This window comes from Hyperoodon ampullatus, assembly GCF_949752795.1.
Source record: "Hyperoodon ampullatus genome assembly, chromosome: 10".
Taxonomy (NCBI): domain Eukaryota; kingdom Metazoa; phylum Chordata; class Mammalia; order Artiodactyla; family Ziphiidae; genus Hyperoodon; species Hyperoodon ampullatus.
Window position 1 is genome coordinate 35780732 of NC_136923.1, and position 21752 is coordinate 35802483.

The window sequence follows — 21752 nt, forward strand, 5'->3', positions numbered from 1 at the left end:
GGTTGACCCTTGAGCAACACAAGTTTGAACTGGGCAGATTCACTTATATGTAGATTTTTTCAATAAATATATACTACAGGTCTGCAGTTGGTTGAATCCACGGATGCAGAACCACAGAGACAGATGGTGGACTGTAAAGTTATACATGAATTTTCGACTGCATAAGGGTCAGCACCCCTACCCCCTGGGTTGTTCAAGGTTCAACTGTAATCCTCCCTACAAGTAGCCCGTACGGTAAACTTCAGAATCGTCACAGATGCTTTCCTCCTGTAATTGGAGCAGTAGGAAGGCTTTAAGGTCTCCTGCTTCGTGGCTGGGCTACAGGGAGGAGCAGCTGTAGTGGCAGGCGTGCACCCTTCTCCCCATCGACACACGTTGTTTGGCATGGAGAAGCTCTGTGCAGAAAGCCGTAGCATCCTTCATGAGGCGGTATGTGGGGCAGACACTGAGCCCAGTGTCGTTGTCTTTGGTATCATCCTCTCTGAAATAGACCACCACGTATTTGTGCAGATGAGTCTGGCTTCTCACATCGCTGCAGAAGAGGTTAAAGGCGAGGGGGAACAGGTCTTGGGAGTTCTCACAGGGGCTGCCCCCGCTCTTGCCACAGGTACCATCACACGTGGTGTTATCACTGGAAAGAAGGAAAATGACCTTATCCGTGGCTTTCTTCTGAGTGGTAAGCCACTGCACGGGACCCATCTCGGCTATTTTCTTTTTCTGCCATTTTTCAAGGATGACTTCACTTCAGTGGTTTTGAAGAAATTCAGTGAAGTAGCAAACTGTGTGATGGAAACATACTTCAGATGGAAACAAGAACCTTAATGGGGGGCAGTAGTGTGGTAGTAGAGAAGGAAGTCTTCTTGATCCTTTCTGGGGGGGGAGAAAAGCATTTGTCATCTCTGGAAAGCAAATAACAGGCTTTTACTCTAGTCTAAACTATCGCTGATAAATGATCCCTTGCTAGGGCACATCACCGTAGCACCAGGGATGTTACGACTGCCAGAGAGGAAAATACCCCTGATGTTCCTTTTGTACACATCACCTGAAACACACCAGTGCTTAAACCTTAAAGATGCTTAAAAGATGTATTTTCTAAGTCCCTATCACTGAATTAGTCCTCTTGATTAAGCCCGTAGCTTTTCAAAGAAATTCATAGAAACTGTTCAGGTTGTTTTTTTGTTTTTTTGTTTGTTTGTTTTTGCGGTACGTGGGCCTCTCACTGTTGTGGCCTCTCCCGTTGCGGAGCACAGGCTCCGGACGCGCAGGCTCAGCGGCCATGGCTCACAGGCCCAGCCACTCCGCGGCATGTGGGATCTTCCCGGACCGGGGCACGAAACTGTGTCCCCTGCATCGGCAGGCGGACTCTCAACCACTGCGCCACCAGGGAAGCCCTGTTCAGGTTTAAGGTACTCTGTTTCAGGTGGGTGGTTGTAAATTTAGTATTTTTAGTGCCATATGTGAACAGGGACAGCTGACCTCTCTGCCCTTCACATCACGTTTTGAGTTGGGTCAACTCAGTAGTTGTTCCATCTTCTACCTACAGGTGGTAGAGTTTCTTTACAGTTCCATAAGGTTAAGTGGTACCCCATTTCAGCTGGAACTCAACTGGAATTCTGTCCTATACGTGCTAAAGAATGGAAACTAGGTATGAAACTACTGTAACGAATACGAGTCAAACAATAGCCATTAATATAAGTATTCTTAAGGTCAAAGTTTGACCTGGCTTGCTTACCTAAGAAAGAACATGGGATTAATCTTGTTCTGTATACAACATCACAAACAACTCAAAGACTACATTTATATTTCCTTGTCTACGTGTGGAGGGGAGGAGAAGCAGAGGTTTTCAGTGGGCCTCTCTCTAGCTGTGTATCTATATAAATATTCTGATTTCTTATTCAAGTCTTCAGTGTTCTAGAGTTGGCAAGATCCTTAGAGTATATGAATCCAAGTGAGTGTTGTTCTTATGCTTTGGAAGAATTATTTTTCAAAAGTAGGAACTAGCATAGAGTACCTATCACAGGTAAAATGTAATTTGTTATCAGCTATCTTTGGCCCATTACACTCGTTGTAGATGCCTCGATGGTAAAAAGAAAACAGGTGATAGCAGATCTGGAGTCCCAATCCCTGCTTTACCTTAGCAGGTGTGGTCCAGTCATTATATTAGTCTTTTTTTTTTTTTTTTTTTTTTTTTTTGTGGTATGCGGGCCTCTCACTGTTGTGGCCTCTCCCGTTGCGGAGCACAGGCTCCGGATGCGCAGGCTCAGCAGCCATGGCTCACGGGCCCAGCCGCTCCGCGGCATATGGGATCCTCCCAGACCGGGGCACGAACCCGTATCCCCTGCATCGGCAGGCGGACTCTCAACCACTGCGCCACCAGGGAGGCCCTATATTAGTCTTTAGGAGAGCTCTGAGGCATTAAATAAATGTCTGACTCTTGTGTAATGCCAAAATGTGATTGCCTTTGGAGGAATCTGCTTTCAAAAAAAAAATCAGTGTTATTTCCTCATCTGCGTTTCTTTGAAGAACTGAATTATAATCCTTACCTTGCCTCCAGGTCAGATAGATCCCAACCGCCAGCACCCACGTGGCCACCAGCAGAGCCAAGAGGAGGAGAGGCAGCCATCCACCCAGCACACTTCTGCCTGGAGAAAACAAAGCTTATTCATCTTCAGCAGAACAGAACCAAATTTGTCTCTTATTTGGAAACTAAAACTTTTACTCAGTGCTTTGTGGAAGTTTCGGTCCCTTTAAAGCCAAGGGTCAGTAGATCTCCAGGCGGTCTGCAGATCAGTGTGTTTTTCCATAGAGTGTCCAGGTGTTTCATTACATTCTCAAAAGGGGGAGGGGCCCAGGAGGTTAGGAACAGTCCTCTAAAATCATTTTGGCCTCTTACTCCACATTTTCACTGTGGTAGCCAGAGTTTACGTTCGTTTTTTTGTTCTTTGCTGAATTAATGTTATTCTGGGTGCAATCACTTAATACATAATATGGATAGATGGCATTTTTAAAGGCTGTTTTGTCAGACTGACAGATGTGGGGGGTCATGCCACCTGGTTACGGGAATGTTGAGGATCAGTTAAGCTCCAGCGTGTGAACGTGCTCAGGAATCCATAGGCACTGTGCCTACACAGCAGTCAGGATTGTTAGGAGGTGGGTTTCTAAGACCAGCACCTTTTAACTTTTTTTTTTTTTTTAATTTATTTTTGGCTGCGTTGGGTCTTCGTTGCTGCACGCAGGCTTTCTCTAGTTGCGGCGAGCGGGGCTACTCTTCATTGCAGTGCGCGCGCTTCTCATTGTGGTGGCTTCTCTTGTTGCGGAGCACGGGCTCTAGGCACGTGGGCTCAGTAGTTGTGGCTTGAAGGCTGTAGAGCGCAGGCTCAGTAGCCGTGGCGCACGGGCTTAGTTGCTCCACAGCATGTGGGATCTTCCCGGACCAGGGCTCGAACCTATGTCTCATGCACTGGCAGGTGGATTCTTAACCACTGAGCCACCAGGGAAGTCCCCTTTTAACTTTTGACCCCACCCCTGGGCTAGTTCTGGAAGCATTTTATTTATCAACCTGCAGTGAAGGTACTAACATCTCTAAATCCAGAGAGACATTCTCCAGAACCAGCTGCTCTCAGGCACCAATGACGTGTGTCTCTTGGTGCCACTATTCCTAATTTGTTATCCAAATGTCTGTGTGGCCACAATGAATTACAGTAACAGCCAGGCCTGGGCCACTGAGACAGATAAGAAAGTCAAAAAGCAGTGAAATGCATGTTCCCTCATATACTCAGTCCCTTTACAGCCCTGACGTTTTTCAGCAGATCCTTGCGGCACTCTGAACATCAATTTTGCACCGTTGATTTTGTTTCCCTTCTTGTGTATATCCTGCTTGGTCACGGATCTTGATCTCATAAATGAAGCACAGGTACGGAAATACGGAGTCAGCTAAGGAGAAATGAGGGGCTCAGCCATATTTCTACTTTCACCAGAACTTCTCTTCCGTTTTTTTCTGGCTTCAACCCCTCTCTAGCATTGTAATAGGACTTTTTTTTTCCTTGGTCATACTTCTGTCACAAAGCCCTAAAATCCAGACTAGTGACTCAAGACCAAACACCTTCTAAGACTCCTGAGCTGTGAACCTAAACTTTGTACATGTTGCTAAGATGTTAATTTCCTTATCTAAAAGGGTTAGGTCACATCCTAATACATATACAAGTATGTCCTCCAAAAAACAGAGCAGTGGGACTCCTCGACCTAAGCCAGCGCTTTACGACATGTAAGTCCCTTGGGACTAGTAGAGTCTGGTTCCCTGGAAAAGGGCTGCAGTCCTAACGTGCTGATGGGTATCTGCTCCGCCGGGTGTGTCTGAGCTCTGCCTGTATGTCCCGGGAATGAAGAACAAAAAGGCCCTTATGTCTTGGGTGTAGCTGTGTCCTACCGGGACCCTCCATGGCCCCACAGCATACACTCAGAGTGGAAAGAGCTGTGAGAGCACCTGCTAGCCCAACTTCCTGTTCTCCAGCGGAGTAAACTCAGTCCCCGAGGGGACAGAGTTGCCCTTCAAAGTTCATATGCTGATTGGGAACCCAAGCCTGCTGATTTCAAATCCTTTGTCACTTCACTTTGCAGTGAAAATGGAGGCTTGGGATAATAAAATGGCTCAGAATTCCTCTGTGTTTCTGTGACAGAAAATAGGAATAAAAGCACCTTGGAAAGTCAACAGCCACTCACAAAAGCAGAAGGGACCGTGACGATAAGGTCAGCTTCCTGACCTCACAGCTGTGAAGATGGAAGCCGGGATTCCCCATCAGCCTCACATAATGGCGAGACTGCTGGCAGAAGCGAGCTGGGGAGAGAACTCATCTGCTGCAACTAGAAAGACCCCTCAAAGGCAACGAGTTGCGGTGCAGTGGGTCTTCAGTGCCCTTCCCCTCTCCTCTCCTCCCCAGAGCATCTCATTCAGCTTTACCTGGACCACAGCACCTTCACTTTTCCCCAGTTCCTTGAACCACCACGGAAGTTCGAGTTAGTTCCTTCTGGTGCAGGTGAGTGAGACAAAAATCAAGAATTAACTAACCCCTTGCCAACAAGTGTGCACACACATATGCTTACCACACCTGTAATGAATTGCCAGAACATTTCAGATATGAGGTCAGATAGCAGATTTTTTTTTTTTGCTGTACACGGGACTCTCACTGTTGTGGCCTCTCCTGTTGCAGAGCACAGGCTCCGGACGCGCAGGCTCAGCAGCCATGGCTCACGGGCCCAGCTGCTCTGTGGCATGTGGGATCTTCCCAGACCGGGGCACGAACCCGCGTCCCCTGCATCGGCAGGCAGGCTCTCAACCACTGTGCCACCAGGGAAGCCCCAGATAGCAGATTTAAATGAGATGCTAACATTATACTGTTAAACAGAAGGTTATCTATTCATGAAGTGATAACCAGAGTCTAATTTAAATACAGCCTTTATCAAAACTATCTGTGATCCCCAAGAGAAGACTTAGAAACCAACCATTATTCAAAAATGAGGTTTGGTAATATGTGTAGATACTGCCCTTCCCAGGAGGTGGAGGTTAATCCCACCCTATACCCCCCACCCCAGGATGGGGTAGACTTAGTGATTTGTTTCCAAAAACTAAAGTTTGGGAAAGGGAAAAATATTAGATTACACAGAGAAGCCTGGCAGACACCACTTAACCAGTGACAAAGGTGAGCACTACCTGTGACGTCCTGTGCATGTCACCCACCCCTGATAGAGTGTCATGAGAAGAGTGCTTCACCTCTGCGGAATTCTCACCAAACACACCTATATCCCCAGTCTAATCATGAGACAAACACCAGACAAACCCAAATTGGGTTTGCAGGATGTATGGCCATCACTCCTCAAGACTGTCATGGTCGTGAAACACAGGGAAAGACTAAGAAACTGTCACAGATCAGATGAGATGAAGGAGACACAGGGGACTAAATGCCACTGGGACAGAAAGAGGACATTAATGGAAAATCAGGTGAAATCCAATAAAGTCTGGAGTTTAGTTCATAGAAATGTACCAGTGTTGGACTCTCAGTTTTGACAAATAGACCACGGTAATGTAGGATGTTAACGATAAGGGAAACTGGGTGAGAAGTATATGGGAACTCTTTGTACTAGCTTTGCAACTTTTCTATAAATCTAAAATTATTCCAAAATATAATTTAAAAAATGAGATTTAGTCTCATCAAGAAAGCTGGGCACTACTGTATAGTAAATGATGTGATGCCAAGAATACACTGGACCATGACCAAGGAACAATGACAGATTGGAAATTGCACCATTTGGCTTCGATGCTACACCTGGACAGGGACAGGCATGGGATACAGAACAGGTGACCCAGCCGAGTGGGGGTGACGTGGGAGCTGCTGGGGCCGGGCACCATGCTGGACCCTCCTCACCCATGATCCCATCTCATCCTCACCCCAACCCCGTGTGTGATAACTGCAGGTGTGACACCAGAGAGCTGATTGTGTGTCACAGAGCAAGGGCAAGAACCCAGCACTCAACTCAGTGCCATCTGCCTCTTCACCGCAGCTCAGGGGACAAACCTACTGGAGTCTGTACATCCTCAGAGACCAGCCGCACGCTGTCAGACTACACAGCCTGCCAGGAAACTGAGGCTGGAACAAGCGTTTTGCATCAACAACAAAGAATGGCTAAAGTGCATCATTCCAGAAGGACCAGAGTTTGACTGTTAGCTTCACTTCTGCATGTGTAACCAGGGCAAGTTACTTAAGTTCTCAGTTTCTTTATCTGTAAAACAGGGCTGTCCCAACCTCGGGGTTGTTGACGGCTTAAGTGAGATGATGTGTGTCAAGTGCTCAATCAGTGCCTGACACACAGGAATGGGCTTTCCCCTCCATTTCACCTGACTTAATCCTCTCCTTGTGAGTGAGGTGCGGTTACTGTCATGTCCATATTACACACGAGGAAGCCGAGACTCAGCAAGGCCAAACGCCTTGTCCAGGGTACCCGGCTTCTCTGTACCAAACCACATACCAAAACAGGTGTCCCAGCAAGACAGAGAGTAAGAGAAGAGTGAGGAAGTGTACCTGGTGAGGTGAAGTTCACAGCCAGGGAGGGGCTGTCTTCATTCATATTTGCATTGGGCCCCAGTGAAATAGACTGTTCAGCTCTACAGGAAAGCCAATGTAGGAAAATTGCATTGCAGTCCACTGCAAGGCAAAGCGGGAAGCCCTGAATTTCCAAGTTCTTCTCATTTATAATTTCATTCCTTAACCTACTGCTGAAATTCATGTCTCTAGTCAATGGCTGCTAAGGAAATGGATCCCACACGGTTTGCCAGTGTAACTCACAGAATCAGAGAAGTGTAAAATTCTAGAGCCAGGGTGTAATTTAAGTTCAGCTTCCCTCACTTTGCTGATGGGGAAACTGAGGCCCAGGGATGCTGACTTGCCCAAAGCACACAGCAGAGAAATGGCCCCAAATGGGATTTGAACCCAGGCATTCTGCTTCAGGCTCCAGGTTGTAGCTCTCAGCAGCCTGTATGTGAGCACAACATCCACACCCCCAACAAAGGACCTGGATTAGTGACAATTAGCCAAGTGTCTCCAAGTGCTTACTTTGCCACCTGAGGGTCTGGTCTGAGTCTGAAAGGCCTCAGTGTAATTGCACCTGATGCAGTTGAAGGACTGGAAGTGGCTTTTGCCCGTCACGCAGATCTTGGTGGCTTTCAACAAGCAGATGCTGGCTGCCAAAGTGGGCAAGAGGGCACTTGTGTGTTTAGTGCTAAATCTGTGGATGACTTGATGCTAGACAGCCTGCCTGCCTCATCACACTTCACATTCACTGTAGCCCTCAAAGGTAGGCACTATGATTGTCTCCAGTTTACAGATGGGGTAAGTGAGGCGTAGGGAATTTCAGGGAGCTTTGCTGTGGCTTACAGAGTTCATCAGTGGAAGAATATGGATTCAAATTCCAAAGCCTTTCCTCCTCTTAGGTGAGCCTGAATTTCACAGATACCTGCAAAGAGGAGTCTAACCACACTATTTTGGGTCTCTCTTAAGAGGAACAGGCCTGCTGTATAGAACACCACAAAGGCCTTTCAGAGTGTCCTCAGCAGCCATGGCTGTTCTGTCTGCACCTTTATGCATGCTGCTCCTTCTCCCTGGAATGCCCTTTCCTCCTATTCTCTGCCTCTCCAAGTCTTACTCCTTCAAGGCCCAACTCATGCACCACCGCCTATAACAACAGCTAACGTACATGAGCCTGCTCTGTGCCAGGGATGAAGCCAAATGCCTTATTGCAACATCTAATTTAATGTGGTCTCACCAGGGCCCTCTCCTGCTCCTCTCTCCCCAACCCCCTTCAGAGTACAGGTCCCTCCAGGATTCCGCTGATGGAGTCTGTGCCTGTGTCTGCCTCCCCTTGGCCCTCTGGGAACCCGACTGGCACTCCCAGATTATTGACCGGATGGAATTTAGCTGAATTTAGTGGGTGGAACCTACACACATGGCCTTTAGGTCCCCAGGGTTGGTTCATCCAAAGAACTCACAAGGTGCCTCAGAGAAATGCCAGGACTTCCACAATGCCCTTTGGGAGGTGGAAAAGTTATCTACCCGAGAGAGTGTTTTCCTAAACCTTGGGGATCATCTCTGGCCTTACCCAATTTTCTTCCATGAAGGACTGCATAACACAGAAAAGCACACCAGCGTGCCATTTGATGAGTTTTCACACTCATGCAGCCAGTACTTAAGGAACACCCCAGGAGTGCCCCTCAGGCCTCCTTTCAGTCACTCCCCACCTGAGAGTAGCCACTGTCCTGACTTCTAACTGCTTAGAGTAGTTTTGCCTGTTTTACACTCTTTGTTAATGGAATCATGTGGTGGGTAGGACTGCAGGCCTTTGTGCAGATGTGAAGGTATGAACTCCTGAATCTGGCTTCTTTTGTTTGTGAGATTCATCCACACTGTGTGTAGTTACAGATCATTCATGCTCATTGCTATACTGGATTCCGTTTTGTGATTCTAATTCAACCGTCAGGCATTTGAGGCATTTTTGGCTGTTATGCATACTGCTACTACGCACATTCTAGTCTGTGGCTTTGGTGCGTGCATGTACGTGTTCTGTTGGATATGTGCCTGGGAGGGGAAGTAATGGGTTGTAGAGTCTGCCCTTTTCTGCTTTAGCAGACACATCAGGCCTTATCTTTGATTGATGCAAACTTACCATCTGCCCGGAGTATCCAGCTTATGTTCATCAAAACTGAATAATCCTCCAGCACAACACTGCTTTTAATAGGCTCCACTCGGAGATCCCTCAAGTCTCCTGGGGTCAGGGTGTGTCAGACCATCCATTCTGGAGATGGTCCTGGGAGAAGGCGAGACTGCCCATGACAGCCCCCCTCCCCAGCCCAATCCAATGCCACCTGCTCTACGTGACCCACCCTGACCACCCCTCACTCACAATTCATCTCTTCTTCCAGCTAAGGCAGGCCAGACATTTCTCAGTGCTGGTTGATGTGCAGCCGAGGTGATGCTCAACCTCCTGGCCCCAACCTACAGAGCACGTGTAACCACTCTGGGTCCCTTCATACGTATGTGTGTATCTAATATATTTGACATGTTTATTAGGATCAGTCCTGCCTTCCCCACACCTCATCCTGGACTCCAGCCAGCTGGCCCCCATGACCCTCCCTACCTCCTAGTCTCTGCTGGTACCATCTCTCCTCCAGCTCACCCTGTCCATCCACATTTCTTGGGCACAAGCCCACCCATTCTTCAAATGCTACAATCTCCCACACTCCTTCTTCTCTAAAACATTTGCATCCTGTTCCCAACTGTAAGTGACGTCCCTCCCATGGCACTTGATCTCCCTCCAAGGAGTGGCAGGCTTCCCTTTTTACCTTGCATGGTGATTCCCACCCTTCCTGTGCCTCTAACTTGCCAGGAGTCCAGCTCACCTGAAACCCTGGGAGCTCTGCCTTGAGCAGATAGAGGCTTCACCCACATCAGCTAACAAAGCAATGGTTCACCCTGTGCCTGGTCTCTGATGACCTACTGCCGGGATTCGGGTCCCCTAAAGGTCCAACTGTGCTTTTGATGTAAAGCCCTGTTTCTAGTGCACCTACCGGGTTCAGAGCCACACTGAATCGTCTGTAAGAGAGAAAGACACCACGTGCCATGTTGAATACCGTCAAACCACAAGCTTTCATTTGCCAATTAGGCAAAACACCATCTTTTTCTTTAAATGCATATACAAGGGATGAATGCTGAGCTGGTTCCACTTCACAGTTTGAGGGAGACTACGTGGCCCCATGGTAGGCTATGATGGGCCATTGATTAACCACTAGTACACTTGACCCTCAAGCCTGGCCATCACCTCCCTTAAAGACCAGAGGTGGGTTTTTTACCCCTCTCTGCACTTCAGCCGTCTCTGCTACAAGCAGGGGATAACTCTGGACCACCATGAAGGTCCCTTCACACTCTTATGTTTAACTGCAGGCTTTCAGGACAGTCTAGAATATTTATTGAGTTTTCCCAGGTTAAGGACTGGCTGTGCCAAGAAGATAAGCAGAAGAGTGCAGTCTATGGTGCCTTTCCCAGGTGCTTTAAAAAATTCTTCTAATATAAAAGGACTCACCTGAGATATTTATCAAATCATAACGCAACTGTGATTTCATCATGTTATCTTTTAAAAAGAACTTTTAGGGCTTCCCTGGTGGCGCAGTGGTTAAGAATCCGCCTGCCAATGCAGGGGACAGGGGTTCGAACCCTGGTCTGGGAAGATCCCACATGCTGCGGAGCAACTAAGCCTGCGTGCCACAACTACTGAGCGTGCGCTCTAGACCCCGCGAGCCACAACCACTGAGCCCATGTGCCACAACTACTGAAGACCATGCTCTGCAACGAAGAGTAGCCCCCGGTCTCTGCAACCAGAGAAAAGCCCGCACTAGCAACGAAGACCCAATGCAGCCAAAAATAAAATCAATAAAATATATAAAATTTATTTTAAAAAATAATAAAGAGAACTTAGAAAATAATATCATCAGTGTCTAAGAAAGGCCAGTATTAAATCCTTTGGAGTTAACTGCTCATGTCTTTTTATAAGAAAAAGTAATTAGTACTTTGGTTTTGTAATAAAATACTGGACCTAAAAGGCAGCCTCAAGTTCCAGTGACATGACACAGCGTGGTTAAGTCCACCAGCTCTGGAATCTGATCCTTCACGGCCTCAACGTTTCTAAACACCTTGTATGACAGAAGGCAAGACTTTTGATAGTTTGAGTAATCTGAGTTGGGTGAAATTGTCAGTCGCTTATCTTTGTCTTTTCAAAGCTGAACTCCAAGGGATATCATCAGGCAGCTTTTTAAACAAATGAGCCACCATACTGGGAGCTACGTTCTTGTCAAAGGGCTGGTGAGACAAATTTTAGGAAGAAGCAAAGCAACAGCTCTAAACTTTACAGAGTTCAAGCTGTTGGCCTAACAGCAGCTACTGCAAAGGCAATGAGTTCTTCCTCTAGTGGAAAAGGCCAGGGAGTGAGAGGATGGGCTCCGAACTGAGACAGAGGACAAGGAGAGTAGCTGAAGACATAAGGGCAGGGAATGGGGTTTGTCTTTCCATCACCAGGTAACACCATGCTTTTATGCTATGTGCTATGCTAAAAAGGCAGCAGTATAGCTTCAAATGCTATTTCGCAGATGAGCTTTTCTTTAATGACCCAGAAGATTCCCTCAGTCCTTCATGGCACAGGGGACGAAAAGAAACCTGCAGTAGAATTCAGGAGCTTAGCTCTGAGGACAAGGGCCCCAGTACAGCGAAATTAACAGGGCAAAAAGGGCGAGTGGAATGGAGAAGCTGCTCTTGTGCCCCCAAAGAGGACAGACCTCAAGACCCCAGGCAATAACAATAGTGAACACCTACTATGTGCCAGGATCTTTGCTGCTGCCTTGCAGGCCCTATCGCTGTCCTTCACTAGATCCTGGTAAGTTAGGTATGACCCTTCCTTACACAGATGAGGACAAGAGGCTCCGTGAGCATAAATGGCTGAATCAAGAGCACATGGTGGCGTGCGAACCCAGGTTTGTCTGATTCCCTTGCTCCTGACTCAAGCAGCCCGACGCCCGGTGCCCCAGAGCATATACACGCGTCCCCTTCAGACGGCCCTCCGCGAACGCCTTGGAGAAGCATGAGCTGACGGGTGGGACAAATTTGGGTCCGGGCTCGAGGGACGGGAAAGCGGGAGAGGGGCGCGGACGTGGGCTTACCGGCTCCGGCGGCATGGCACCGCAGCACAGCGCGGCTTGGCTCAGCAGTACTAGCGATATCGCACCGCCCGCCACCGCTTGTGTTCCCTGCCAGCCTCCGGCCGCGCTATTATCCCGGCGCCCGGGGCCACACCTCCGGGCTCCGCCTCCCCCAGCACCGCCCAGGTAGGGGCGGCCCCCTGGCGCCCTTCCTGGTTAGGGAAAGAAGTGCCCCGGCCTGCAGGGGCCGCGAGGGATGTCTGGGTCCGAGCGGCTCTCCAGCAGCCGCGCACGCGCCGGCTCAGCGCACCCGTGCGTGCAGTGAGCCAGGTGCACGAGTGCACGCACGCCCCGCTCGCCCGAGCCCGGCGGGCCCGCCTGGCGTCCGGTTCCCTCCCGGAGCAGGTCGGTCCGAGAGGCCCGCGGTGCCCCTCCTGGCCGCCCGGAGCGCGCGGAGCACCGGCGTCGCCAGTTAAAGTGTAGCGGGGCTGGGCCGCCGCCGACCGTTCCTGCACTCAGGCCGAGCTGCCCACGGTGAGTAGCGGGGACGCGCTAGACCCCGGGTCCACCCGCCCCGAACGGCCCCGGCCGCAGCCCGGAGCCCCCGGCGGCCTCGGGCCGAGAGGTCGGGTGGGTCCGGAGGACCCTGGCTGGACGCCGAGGCTGGGGCTCCACTTGACGGGAAACAGAAACAGTGGGACGGGGATAGCAAAGCCTCACTGAGTTCTTCGCGGGAGCTAGTTCCTCGCAGGAACTAAGTTATATGTAATTCGTGTAATAGAAACCCTCCCTTTCCCCGGGTGTTCTGGTCAACGTATGATTTCACAAAATGAGGCCTGACACTAACACTTCGGTCTCCGGAGACGGAAGCCTTCACCCTTTGGGTTTGGAGGCGGGTTTTCCAGTTTCCCTGAGCTCAGGATTTATGAGCAGCGTTAAATGCAAATTTGGGGCCCGCCTTTCAGAGAGCCACCCCAGCCCCTCAGGTCCAGCAGGGTCCGGAATCTGCATGTAACTTGACATTGCTGGTAATTCTGCGCAGGTGGACCAGGACCATCCTTTGAGGCACAGTGGTTTGGGGGAAGGTTAATAAAAGTCAGCTGGGCCAACAGCAGATCAGAGTGCTTGGAACTTTGCTGCCTCAGCTGCCTGGGTTTGCAAAGGACGAGGTGGGGGTGACCAACTCAAGGACCCTTAAACTTGTAGGCCAAGTTAGCTCCATTCTTTACATGAGACCAAGGCCTGAGGAGGGATGAAATTGTCAGCTGGTGCGAGGTTGACTTAGTCAAGCAGCTCTTTTGCTGAGGTCCTGTGCACCAGGCCTGGCCCACCTGCCTGATTAAGATTTGGGCCAGCATGGAGTGGGCCCAGCTAGAGCTGGGGGCTCTGGCATGCACACATGTAGGTTTCAGGTGATGCTTCCAGAGGATTGGTCTGGTTTCTAACCAAGGAGAGTGGCTCAGGTGAGGCTGCTGCCTCACCCATGCCTGGGACTGGGCCACCCTGGGCCCCTCGCTCAACCTCTCTGAGTTGCTTTGAGCCCTGGGGTCCCAGAGATCATTTGCAACTCTAATAGTTGTCTTTCTTCTGAGCAAACACGTGCAGGGTGCCAGCCCTGGGGTGCAAAGGTGCCTTTGGACTGCGGATGAGGGCGGTGAGAGCATGTTCCAGGGCACATGTGCCCAGCGAGCTGTGGAAACGCAGATGCAGACAGCCTCGTTTTCCAGCTCTTGAGATCATGAACTTTATCCCATGGTGCAGAGGAACCACGGCAGACGTTTTGGTGGTGGTCAGTTTTCAGTTTTAGAAAGCCCACCTGGGTGGCTATGCCAGGCTGTGGGAGGCCAGTCCCTCTGAGGCCGGCGAGGAGGCAGGTGCTAACCAAAATGCGTTCACTGGACAAATAGCTGAGTCCCTGTGGGCCAGGCTTTGAGCTGTGCCAGCTTTACAGCTGGCCCCAAAGGAGGCCTTGCTGCAGGAGCTTGGGCTGTTGAGTGTGAGGGCTTTGGGGACAATCAGGGATGCAGAGGTTAGTCCTCTATCTGGAGATAGAGTTTGTGAGTCAGACATTTATAGGGGTGGTAGAGAGGGGAGGAGGATAGGTCCCCGGGGAAGGAGAACTACCTGGAGGTGAAGGCTAGGAGGGCCTGCACCAGGAAAACCCGAGAGTGAGGGGGCAGCCGAGGTGTCAGATGAGGCAGAGGGGCCAGGGGTGGCCTGGCCTGAGGTGGGGCCAGGGGTGGCCTGGCCTGAGGTGGGCCCCTGGCTTAGGTCCTTGGCAAGAAGGGGTGAGACAGGCAGGGGAGGAGGAGTTTGGAGGTGGGGTGATTTTCTTTCAAGGAAGGGCGAGGTTAAGATCGTTTCTCCAGGGGAAGAAGCGGTGGGCAAAAGAGAGAGGAAACGTGAGGCCAGCATGGTGCCGAGGTGGCTGGGCATCGGGTAGGAGGAGGGAGCCTGGGCAACAGGTGTTGGCCATTGACTTGGGACACGGACTGCTCCCCCAGTGCCCTGGGTCCAGGGCTGGGTGTGTGTGGGCACAGAGGTGACACTGCCCTGGCCCTGGTTCTCTGATGCCCACGGCAGGACTGCACAGTGGGCAGTCCCAAGGAGAGCCCTTCAGCCACAGCTGGTGTTCTCTGTGGGCAGCGAGGTGTGCCTGCCTGTCTTTTCAGGGGGAAGGGGTCTGCTCTGGCTCGGAAGTTCCTTCCAAAAAGTGTCCCTCCACAAGAGGGCCTTGTTGGTTAAGCATGCAGCCTCCGAGGTGGCCTGCTGGAAGGAACACCATTTGTTTGAATGCCTAAGTCCAATAGTGTCGTGGCTTTAAACAGGAGGCAGGGCCATTGCGGGTCAGGAGGTCTCAGCTTCCTCTGTCTCTGTAACCTCTGGAAGTCATTGCCCTTCTCAGAGCCTCAGTTTCCTTTACTGTAAAGTGGGCGGATGAGACAGTGTAATGGCAATGAGGTGACTCAAGTCTGTGAGGGAAGTGCAGATGCTCTGATCTTCCCCCTTTGGCCATGAATTCTGCTGGGTCTAGGGTTCTGGAAGAGCCACTGTGCAGTGTGCCTTCAAGTCTTGGTATTTAGGAGGTGCTTGTGAAATGCTTGAATGAACGAATGAATGAGTGCATACCTTCCTCCTAGGCCGGCACCAAAGCCTGCCTGCCCAGGAGAGCTGGTTTGAGTTCTTTCCTCCTCTTCCTCCTCTGGTGGGGTGAAGGGCACCTCTCCTGGAGCCTGGAAGACCACTTTGTCTAGTACCCATGGCTATGACCCCAGGACCCCTGGGACAGGTTCTGTGCCGCTGCTGGGGGTGGAGAGACCAGGGTTCCAGATCCCTGGCTGTGCTAGTTACTCCCCAGTGCCAGCCTTGGATGAGGCTCTGGGTGTCCTGGGGCCTCAGTTTCCCCATCCATAACATGAAGCTGACATCAGCCCTGGTGGCCTGGCAGGGCTGTTGGGAGACTCTGAAGAGGTGGGAAAAAGCTGAAGGGCTTGAAAGTGCTGTGTAAATTTAGGGGCAGGGGAGGTGGGACAAGAAATAAACAAATGATCTCCCCGGCCCAAATAGGGAAATTCCTTTGGACCCAAGTGCAGCGATGCCCTCAGGCTGTCGCTTTTGTCAGACCTTTGTTTCTCTGTCCTATGCGTCAGCAAGGGAACAAGACCATCAGGGTTGTTGACATGTCCCAGGCCCAGTCTCCACCCACACAGGTGGAATTTTCCACTTCTTTTGTTTTTTCAAATATTAATCAAGGCCCCAGCCAGCCAACAGTGGACCCATTGTCTCATGAAGAGCACGCTGTTTCTGGCGAACACTGGCCACCTCCCAGGGCCCCGGCAGCCCTCCCGAGCTGGGACGGGTGCTGTTGGGAGCACCCCGCCCTCGGTACCCGGCCCCCCCCACCCCCGCCACCCAGTGTTCTGCTTCAGCTGGTTGAGTTTTGCAGAGTCCGTGGCCATGCCTGCTTTGAGCCAGGGACCCTGAGGCCACACTGAGAGCTTGACCCCTGTTCACAGTGGGGCCATGGAGCCGCAAACCGTTTCTCTGCTCCAGTGAGGAGGGCTGGCCCAGGAAGGCCCACAGACGCAGGCCACGTTGTTAAATCCATGTTAACACTACCCCTGCCAGTTCCTAGGGCGAAACCCCGTGAGGCCACAGCCCGTGTGTACTTGCACCGATCTTCACATGCGCTGTCACACTGGTGCCTGGAAGAAGTTCCAGAATGCAGAGGGGGTTGGTACTGTTTTTCTCTCAAAGCCCCATCTGTGCGTGGGTGACAGAGTCGGCCTCCCAGAGCTTGAGGGAGGATTACTGGAGATGTCAGGGGGTAGAGCAGTGGGCACGTGTGGGACTCATAGCAAAGGGGCAGCCACCTACCTCTATCAGTGATACCTGAAACCAGGCTCCGTGGATGCTGGTTGATGTCCTGCACTAGCCTTGGTGCCTGATTGATTCCTGCACTTTCGTTCAGTGATGGCGCTGTTCGCAGTTGACACAAGGAAGCAGTGGGCATTTTTAAGCAGCTCACCTGGCAGTCCGTAGGGCCCTCTGCCGCTAAGACCCTCCAGAAGCTTGAAAGGGACACAGTAGCGGGCATGTGTGGGAAAGTTGGCTGACTCATATCTCGCCGCTGGTTTATAAAAGAAAGTGAGCTGGCTACCTGCAGGGCTGCTCCCAGGTGTGATCTGGTGTCCCTGTCCCTGTCCCTGCCACGCCACCGCCACCGTGGCTGGATGGCGCCTCGACAGGGGGTCGCTTAGCACCTCCAGGGCCTTGCTGGCCTTCGGAGGAGTGTGTCTCCGAGCCTGTGGTAGTGCCTGAGTGAACACAGATTAAAGATCAAGCAGGCCTTGCATTTCTCTAATGATTAGTGATGTTGAGCATCCTTTCACAAGGTATCACCTCACACCAGTCAGAATGACCATCATCAAAAAATCTACAAACAATAAATGTTGGAGAGGGTGTGGAGAAAAGGGAACCCTCTTGCACTGCTGGTGGGAATATAAATTGATACAGACACTATGGAGAACAGTATGGAGGGTCCTTAAAAAACTAAAAATAGAACTAGCATATGACCCAGCAATCCCACTACTGGGCCTATACCCTGAGAAAACCATAATTCAAAAAGAGTCATGTACCACAATGTTCATTTCAGCTCTGTTTACAATAGCCAGGACATGGAAGCAACCTAAGTGTCCATCAATAGATGGGTGGATAAAGAAGATGTGGCACATATATACAATGGAATATTACTCAGCCATAACAAGAAACGAAATTGAGTTATTTGTAGTGAGGTGGATGGACCTAGAGTCTGTCATACAGAGTGAAGTAAGTCAGAAAGAGAAAAATAAATACCATATGCTAAGACATATTATATGGACTCTAATAAAAAGAAAAGGTTCTGAAGAACCTAGGGGCAGGACAGGAATAAAGATGCAGATGTAGAGAATGGACTTGATGATATGGGGAGGGGGAAGGGTAAGCTGGGACGAAGTGAGAGAGTGGCATGGACATATATACACTATCAAATGTAAAATAGGTAGCTAGTGGGAAGCAGCCACATAGCACAGGGAGATCAGCTCAGTGCTTTGTGACCACCTAGAGGGGTGGGATAGGGAGGGTGGGAGGGAGACGCAAGAGGGAGAGGATATGGGGAGATATGTATATGTATAGTTGATTCACTTTGTTATACAGCAGAAACTAACACACCATTGTAAAGCAATTATACTCCAGTAAAGGTGTTAAAAAAAATAAAAAGTAAAAAAAAAAAAAAGATCAAGCAGTCCTGGCAGCTGCTGCTCTCTGCCCTCTGCTTAGCCCTGTGTTTGCAGCAGATGCCAGAGTCGGTGCCTCGGATGGTGGGAAGGGACGCTTTGTCCTGGTACCTTGGATAAGTCACCTCAGCGCACGGGTCTGGGCCTCTAGGGGATTGATGTCCAGTCCATAATAGTGCATCTCAAACTCCCTGTGGTGCAGGACCATGTTTGGTTTTTAAATTTTAATCTCACATGGGTTGATTAAAAAAATGTAATAAAAGTTGTTACAATAAAAACAAAGATACATTGCATTTAAGCTCATTATCTTATTAGGAGATGCAGCAGATATCAAGTCACTGTGTCAGATTGCTGGAAACGTTTCTAAACCCTGCCTTTTGATTCTGTGCTTATCTTTCGCAGACAGTAGAAAATAGCATGTGGGTTGGACCTGGCCACAGAGCCTGAATCCTTCACATCTGGGTGTGAGGTGATGGGGTTTTTTTGTTTTTTGTTTTTTTCCTTATTGGAGTATAGTTGCTTCACAATGGTGTGTTAGTTTCTGCTTTTATATAGTTATACATATACATCTGTTCCCATATCCCTTCCCTCTTGCGTCTCCCTCCCTCCCACCCTCCCTATCCCACCACTCCAGGCGGTCACAAAGCACCCATCTGATGTCCCTGTACTATGCGGCTGCTTCCCACTAGCTATCTACCTTACGTTTGGTAGTGTATATATGTCCATGCCTCTCTCTCGCTTTGTCACAGCTTACCCTTCCCCCTCCCCATATCCTCAAGTCCATTCTCAAGTAGGTCTGTGTCTTTATTCCTGTTTTACCCCTAGGTTCTTCATGATAATTTTTTTCCTTAAATTCCATATATATGTGTTAGCATACGGTATTTGTCTTTCTCTTTCTGACTTACTTAACTCTGTATGATAGAGAGGTGGTGTTTTTTAATCGAGGTTTTAAAAACTGGTTGAAAATGTGCTTGAAGGAGGAAGCGGATAGCAAACCTTTGTTGAACGCCCCGACTTCTGTGGAACAGGGTGGAGTCCATCAGCCTAGATCAGGCTCCCGGCCTCTGAGTTTCTCCCACTCTGCCTTCGTTCCCTCACTCCTTTAGCAGGGAAATTTGAGATTTAAAACAGATAGCAACAACAAAAGCCCTTTTTGTTGTAGAAAATTTGGAACACACACAAAATTAGCCAGGAGAGAGTATTGAATCCCATATCCCATCCCCTCATGGGTGGTCCTGTTTTGTCTGCCCCCCAAATCCCTGGGCTTTTTTAAACCACATCCCAAATATTGCTTATTTTTTTCTTTCAATCTTTCAGTAGGTATTTCTGAAACAGTCATTTTAAACAACAATACCACAGAACCAGTGTCACATCTGACAAACAATACCTTCTTAATATCCTCAAATATCCAGTCACTGTTCAAATTCCTAGGACCTGAGTGAGATCCACATGTCATTCTCTCATGATCTGTGGATTTCCCTCCATCTCTCTCTGCCTTGTTTCTTTTTCACTTGAACTTGTTGAAGAAATGTCAGGCTTTCCCTTGGCCTGGATTCTGTGTGTGGGATCCCATGTTCCTCTGATCTTCGAATTTCCTCCAAATCGGGGGATTTAGAAGTGTGAGCAGATTCAGGTCTGGAGTTTTTGGTGAGGATATTTCATTGTGTTCTCTCATTCACGCATGTCTCATTCAGAAATATGCAGAGGCGAGAAAGGAGGAGCTGCAAACATCAGAGGCCCCCGCAGAGGCTGGCGCCCACTGTTGCCAACAGGAAACCCCCGGCCCAGGTCACACAGAAGTCCTGGCAGAGCTGGGCACAAAAGCCTGGCCTGTGGTTGGCATCATACTTGGGGCTCCTCTCTGGGGTTTTCTTGGCATTCTGAGCAGTCTCTGCCCTGTCCTGTGTCCCACCCTTGGTACCAGGAGGGCGCAAGGACAAGTGGGCCCTGCCCAAGCAGTCGGAGTTATCTCCGAGGCAGCAAATGATTAGCTAATTCAAGAGAAGAGGGGAGAGTTTCTGATTCATTTGTTTTGCACCAAAATGTGGGAGATGAGAGTTTTAGGAAGAGAAACTAGACTTTTGAAAAAAATGAGTTTTTTTAAATTAAAAAAAATTAAGCTACAACATACAGTAAAGTGTACTGATGGTGAATTTTTATCTGTATATGCACCCAGGTGATCATCACCAGGTCAGGATCCAGAATGTTCCTTGTGCCCCTTATTTTATTTATTTATTTGCTGTGGCATGCAGGATCTTAGTTCCCCGACCACGGGCTACCTCTCTCTGCCCCGGCACAGATGTCTCAGTTCATTGTCCGCATCTCAGACTGCCCAGGTCTGGGAGCTGTAGGGTGCACGCCGGCCTGTCCCCATCATGTGTCTACTCAGCTAGCATTACAGAGTGCCACGCTCCGCGTTGGGGGCAAGGCCACAGAGCCTTTGGCTGGGGCGATGGGCCTTTGACAGCTCATTTCACTCTTAGGGTTGAGGTCTCAGTAAGTGGTACAAAGAGAAGTCCCAGGATGGATGTGGCCAGTGGCCGAGGAAGGCTTCTCAGAGGGAGCATTGGCTGAGCAGGGTCTGAGGGAAGGTGAGAAGTGACCCAGGTGCAAAGGAGGTGGGGACCCCATACCTGGAAGAAGGAGCACACGTGCAAAGGCCCAGGGTGGGTGGGAGGGTAGGTGGTCTGGGTGCCTGGAACCCAGAGAGTGAGCCTCATGGTTGGGTGAGGGGTGATAGGTGAGGCGGGGGCAGGAGGCAGGGCTCCTGGGGCTGTGAGGAAGCTTGCTCCACCATCTTGGGAGGATGGCTGGCCTGGGCTGGAGGTGGGCAGTGAGGTTCCTATGGGGGGAGGGGGCAGCTGCCCAGGGTTCTTCTCTGGACCATTACTCCCCAGCCCAGCTACCTCTCTGACCAGGCCCTTCCCACCTGGGCCACCACCCCAAACTCCCCTCCTCCCACCCCAGGGCTGGGCGATCAGATGGCTATGCCATTGAGGAGGCTTTGCCAGGCTGCAGGGAAGCAGCCGAACTTTACCACTTCTTGGCCTCCACAGCCTTGGGTGGTGCCTTGTGCCCTTTCCATGTGCTGACTCAGGTGACTTTTTAGCTCCCAGAATGTGGCTGTGTTGGGCGGGTCCTGCCTGTGACTTGAAAAGGGACAGGGGCTCCCCTCTCAGGCTTGTCTTCTGTGATGTGGGACTGATGGTGATGATGATGATGATGATGATGATGATGATGATGAAGCCCGCTCCTCCAGTGTCTGTGGGAGATTCAGTGTGTGATAACCCACGTGGAAGTGCTCAGGATGGGTGGCTGCCCCTATTATGACTACTTTACTTATAACTCTGTTTGGTTTCGTGGCCTAATGGAGCTCCGTGAACAGACAGTGGCAGCTACGGAGCATTATTCATTTGACCCACACAAAGCCCAGCCTAGAAGGTTGAGAACCTTGTCAGAGGCCTCTCAGGAGAGCAGGTCAAAGCCGGGACTAGAAGGCCAAATCAAAGGCAGGTGGCCTGCTCTGAATCCTCCATTGGAGAACAACCCCTCAGAGACCCCCAGAAAGGCGAGGATGGCGGCGTCCTCCCCCCCACCCACACACACTTTCTGCAGTTCTCTCTCAGGATTGTCGGCACCACCCTGGCCCATGGGCTCAGAGACAGTGCCAACCTTGGGGCACCAAGGGGCTTAGTGCCCACGAGCAGCTGAGCTTTGTGCCTCGGTCTGCTCAAGCCGTGTCGGTAGTG

The 21752-nt window shown here is 50.3% G+C and overlaps 1 protein-coding gene across 1 annotated transcript; it reads right to left on the reverse strand.

The window, feature by feature from the left end:
• Window positions 1-318: 318 nt before the first annotated feature.
• On the reverse strand, window positions 319-19459 carry IL17RB (interleukin 17 receptor B; the record flags this gene model as incomplete). The annotated part of the gene is given in 20 exon segments (XM_079712583.1): window positions 319-744; window positions 748-808; window positions 810-870; window positions 2544-2642; window positions 3789-3933; window positions 4958-4978; window positions 4980-5024; window positions 5101-5105; window positions 7074-7139; window positions 7142-7196; window positions 7605-7732; window positions 9211-9325; window positions 9329-9351; window positions 10112-10136; window positions 12251-12441; window positions 12734-12903; window positions 14112-14271; window positions 16349-16434; window positions 16622-17046; window positions 19391-19459. Coding segments are annotated over 20 exon segments (2376 nt in total).
• Window positions 19460-21752: the final 2293 nt, after the last annotated feature.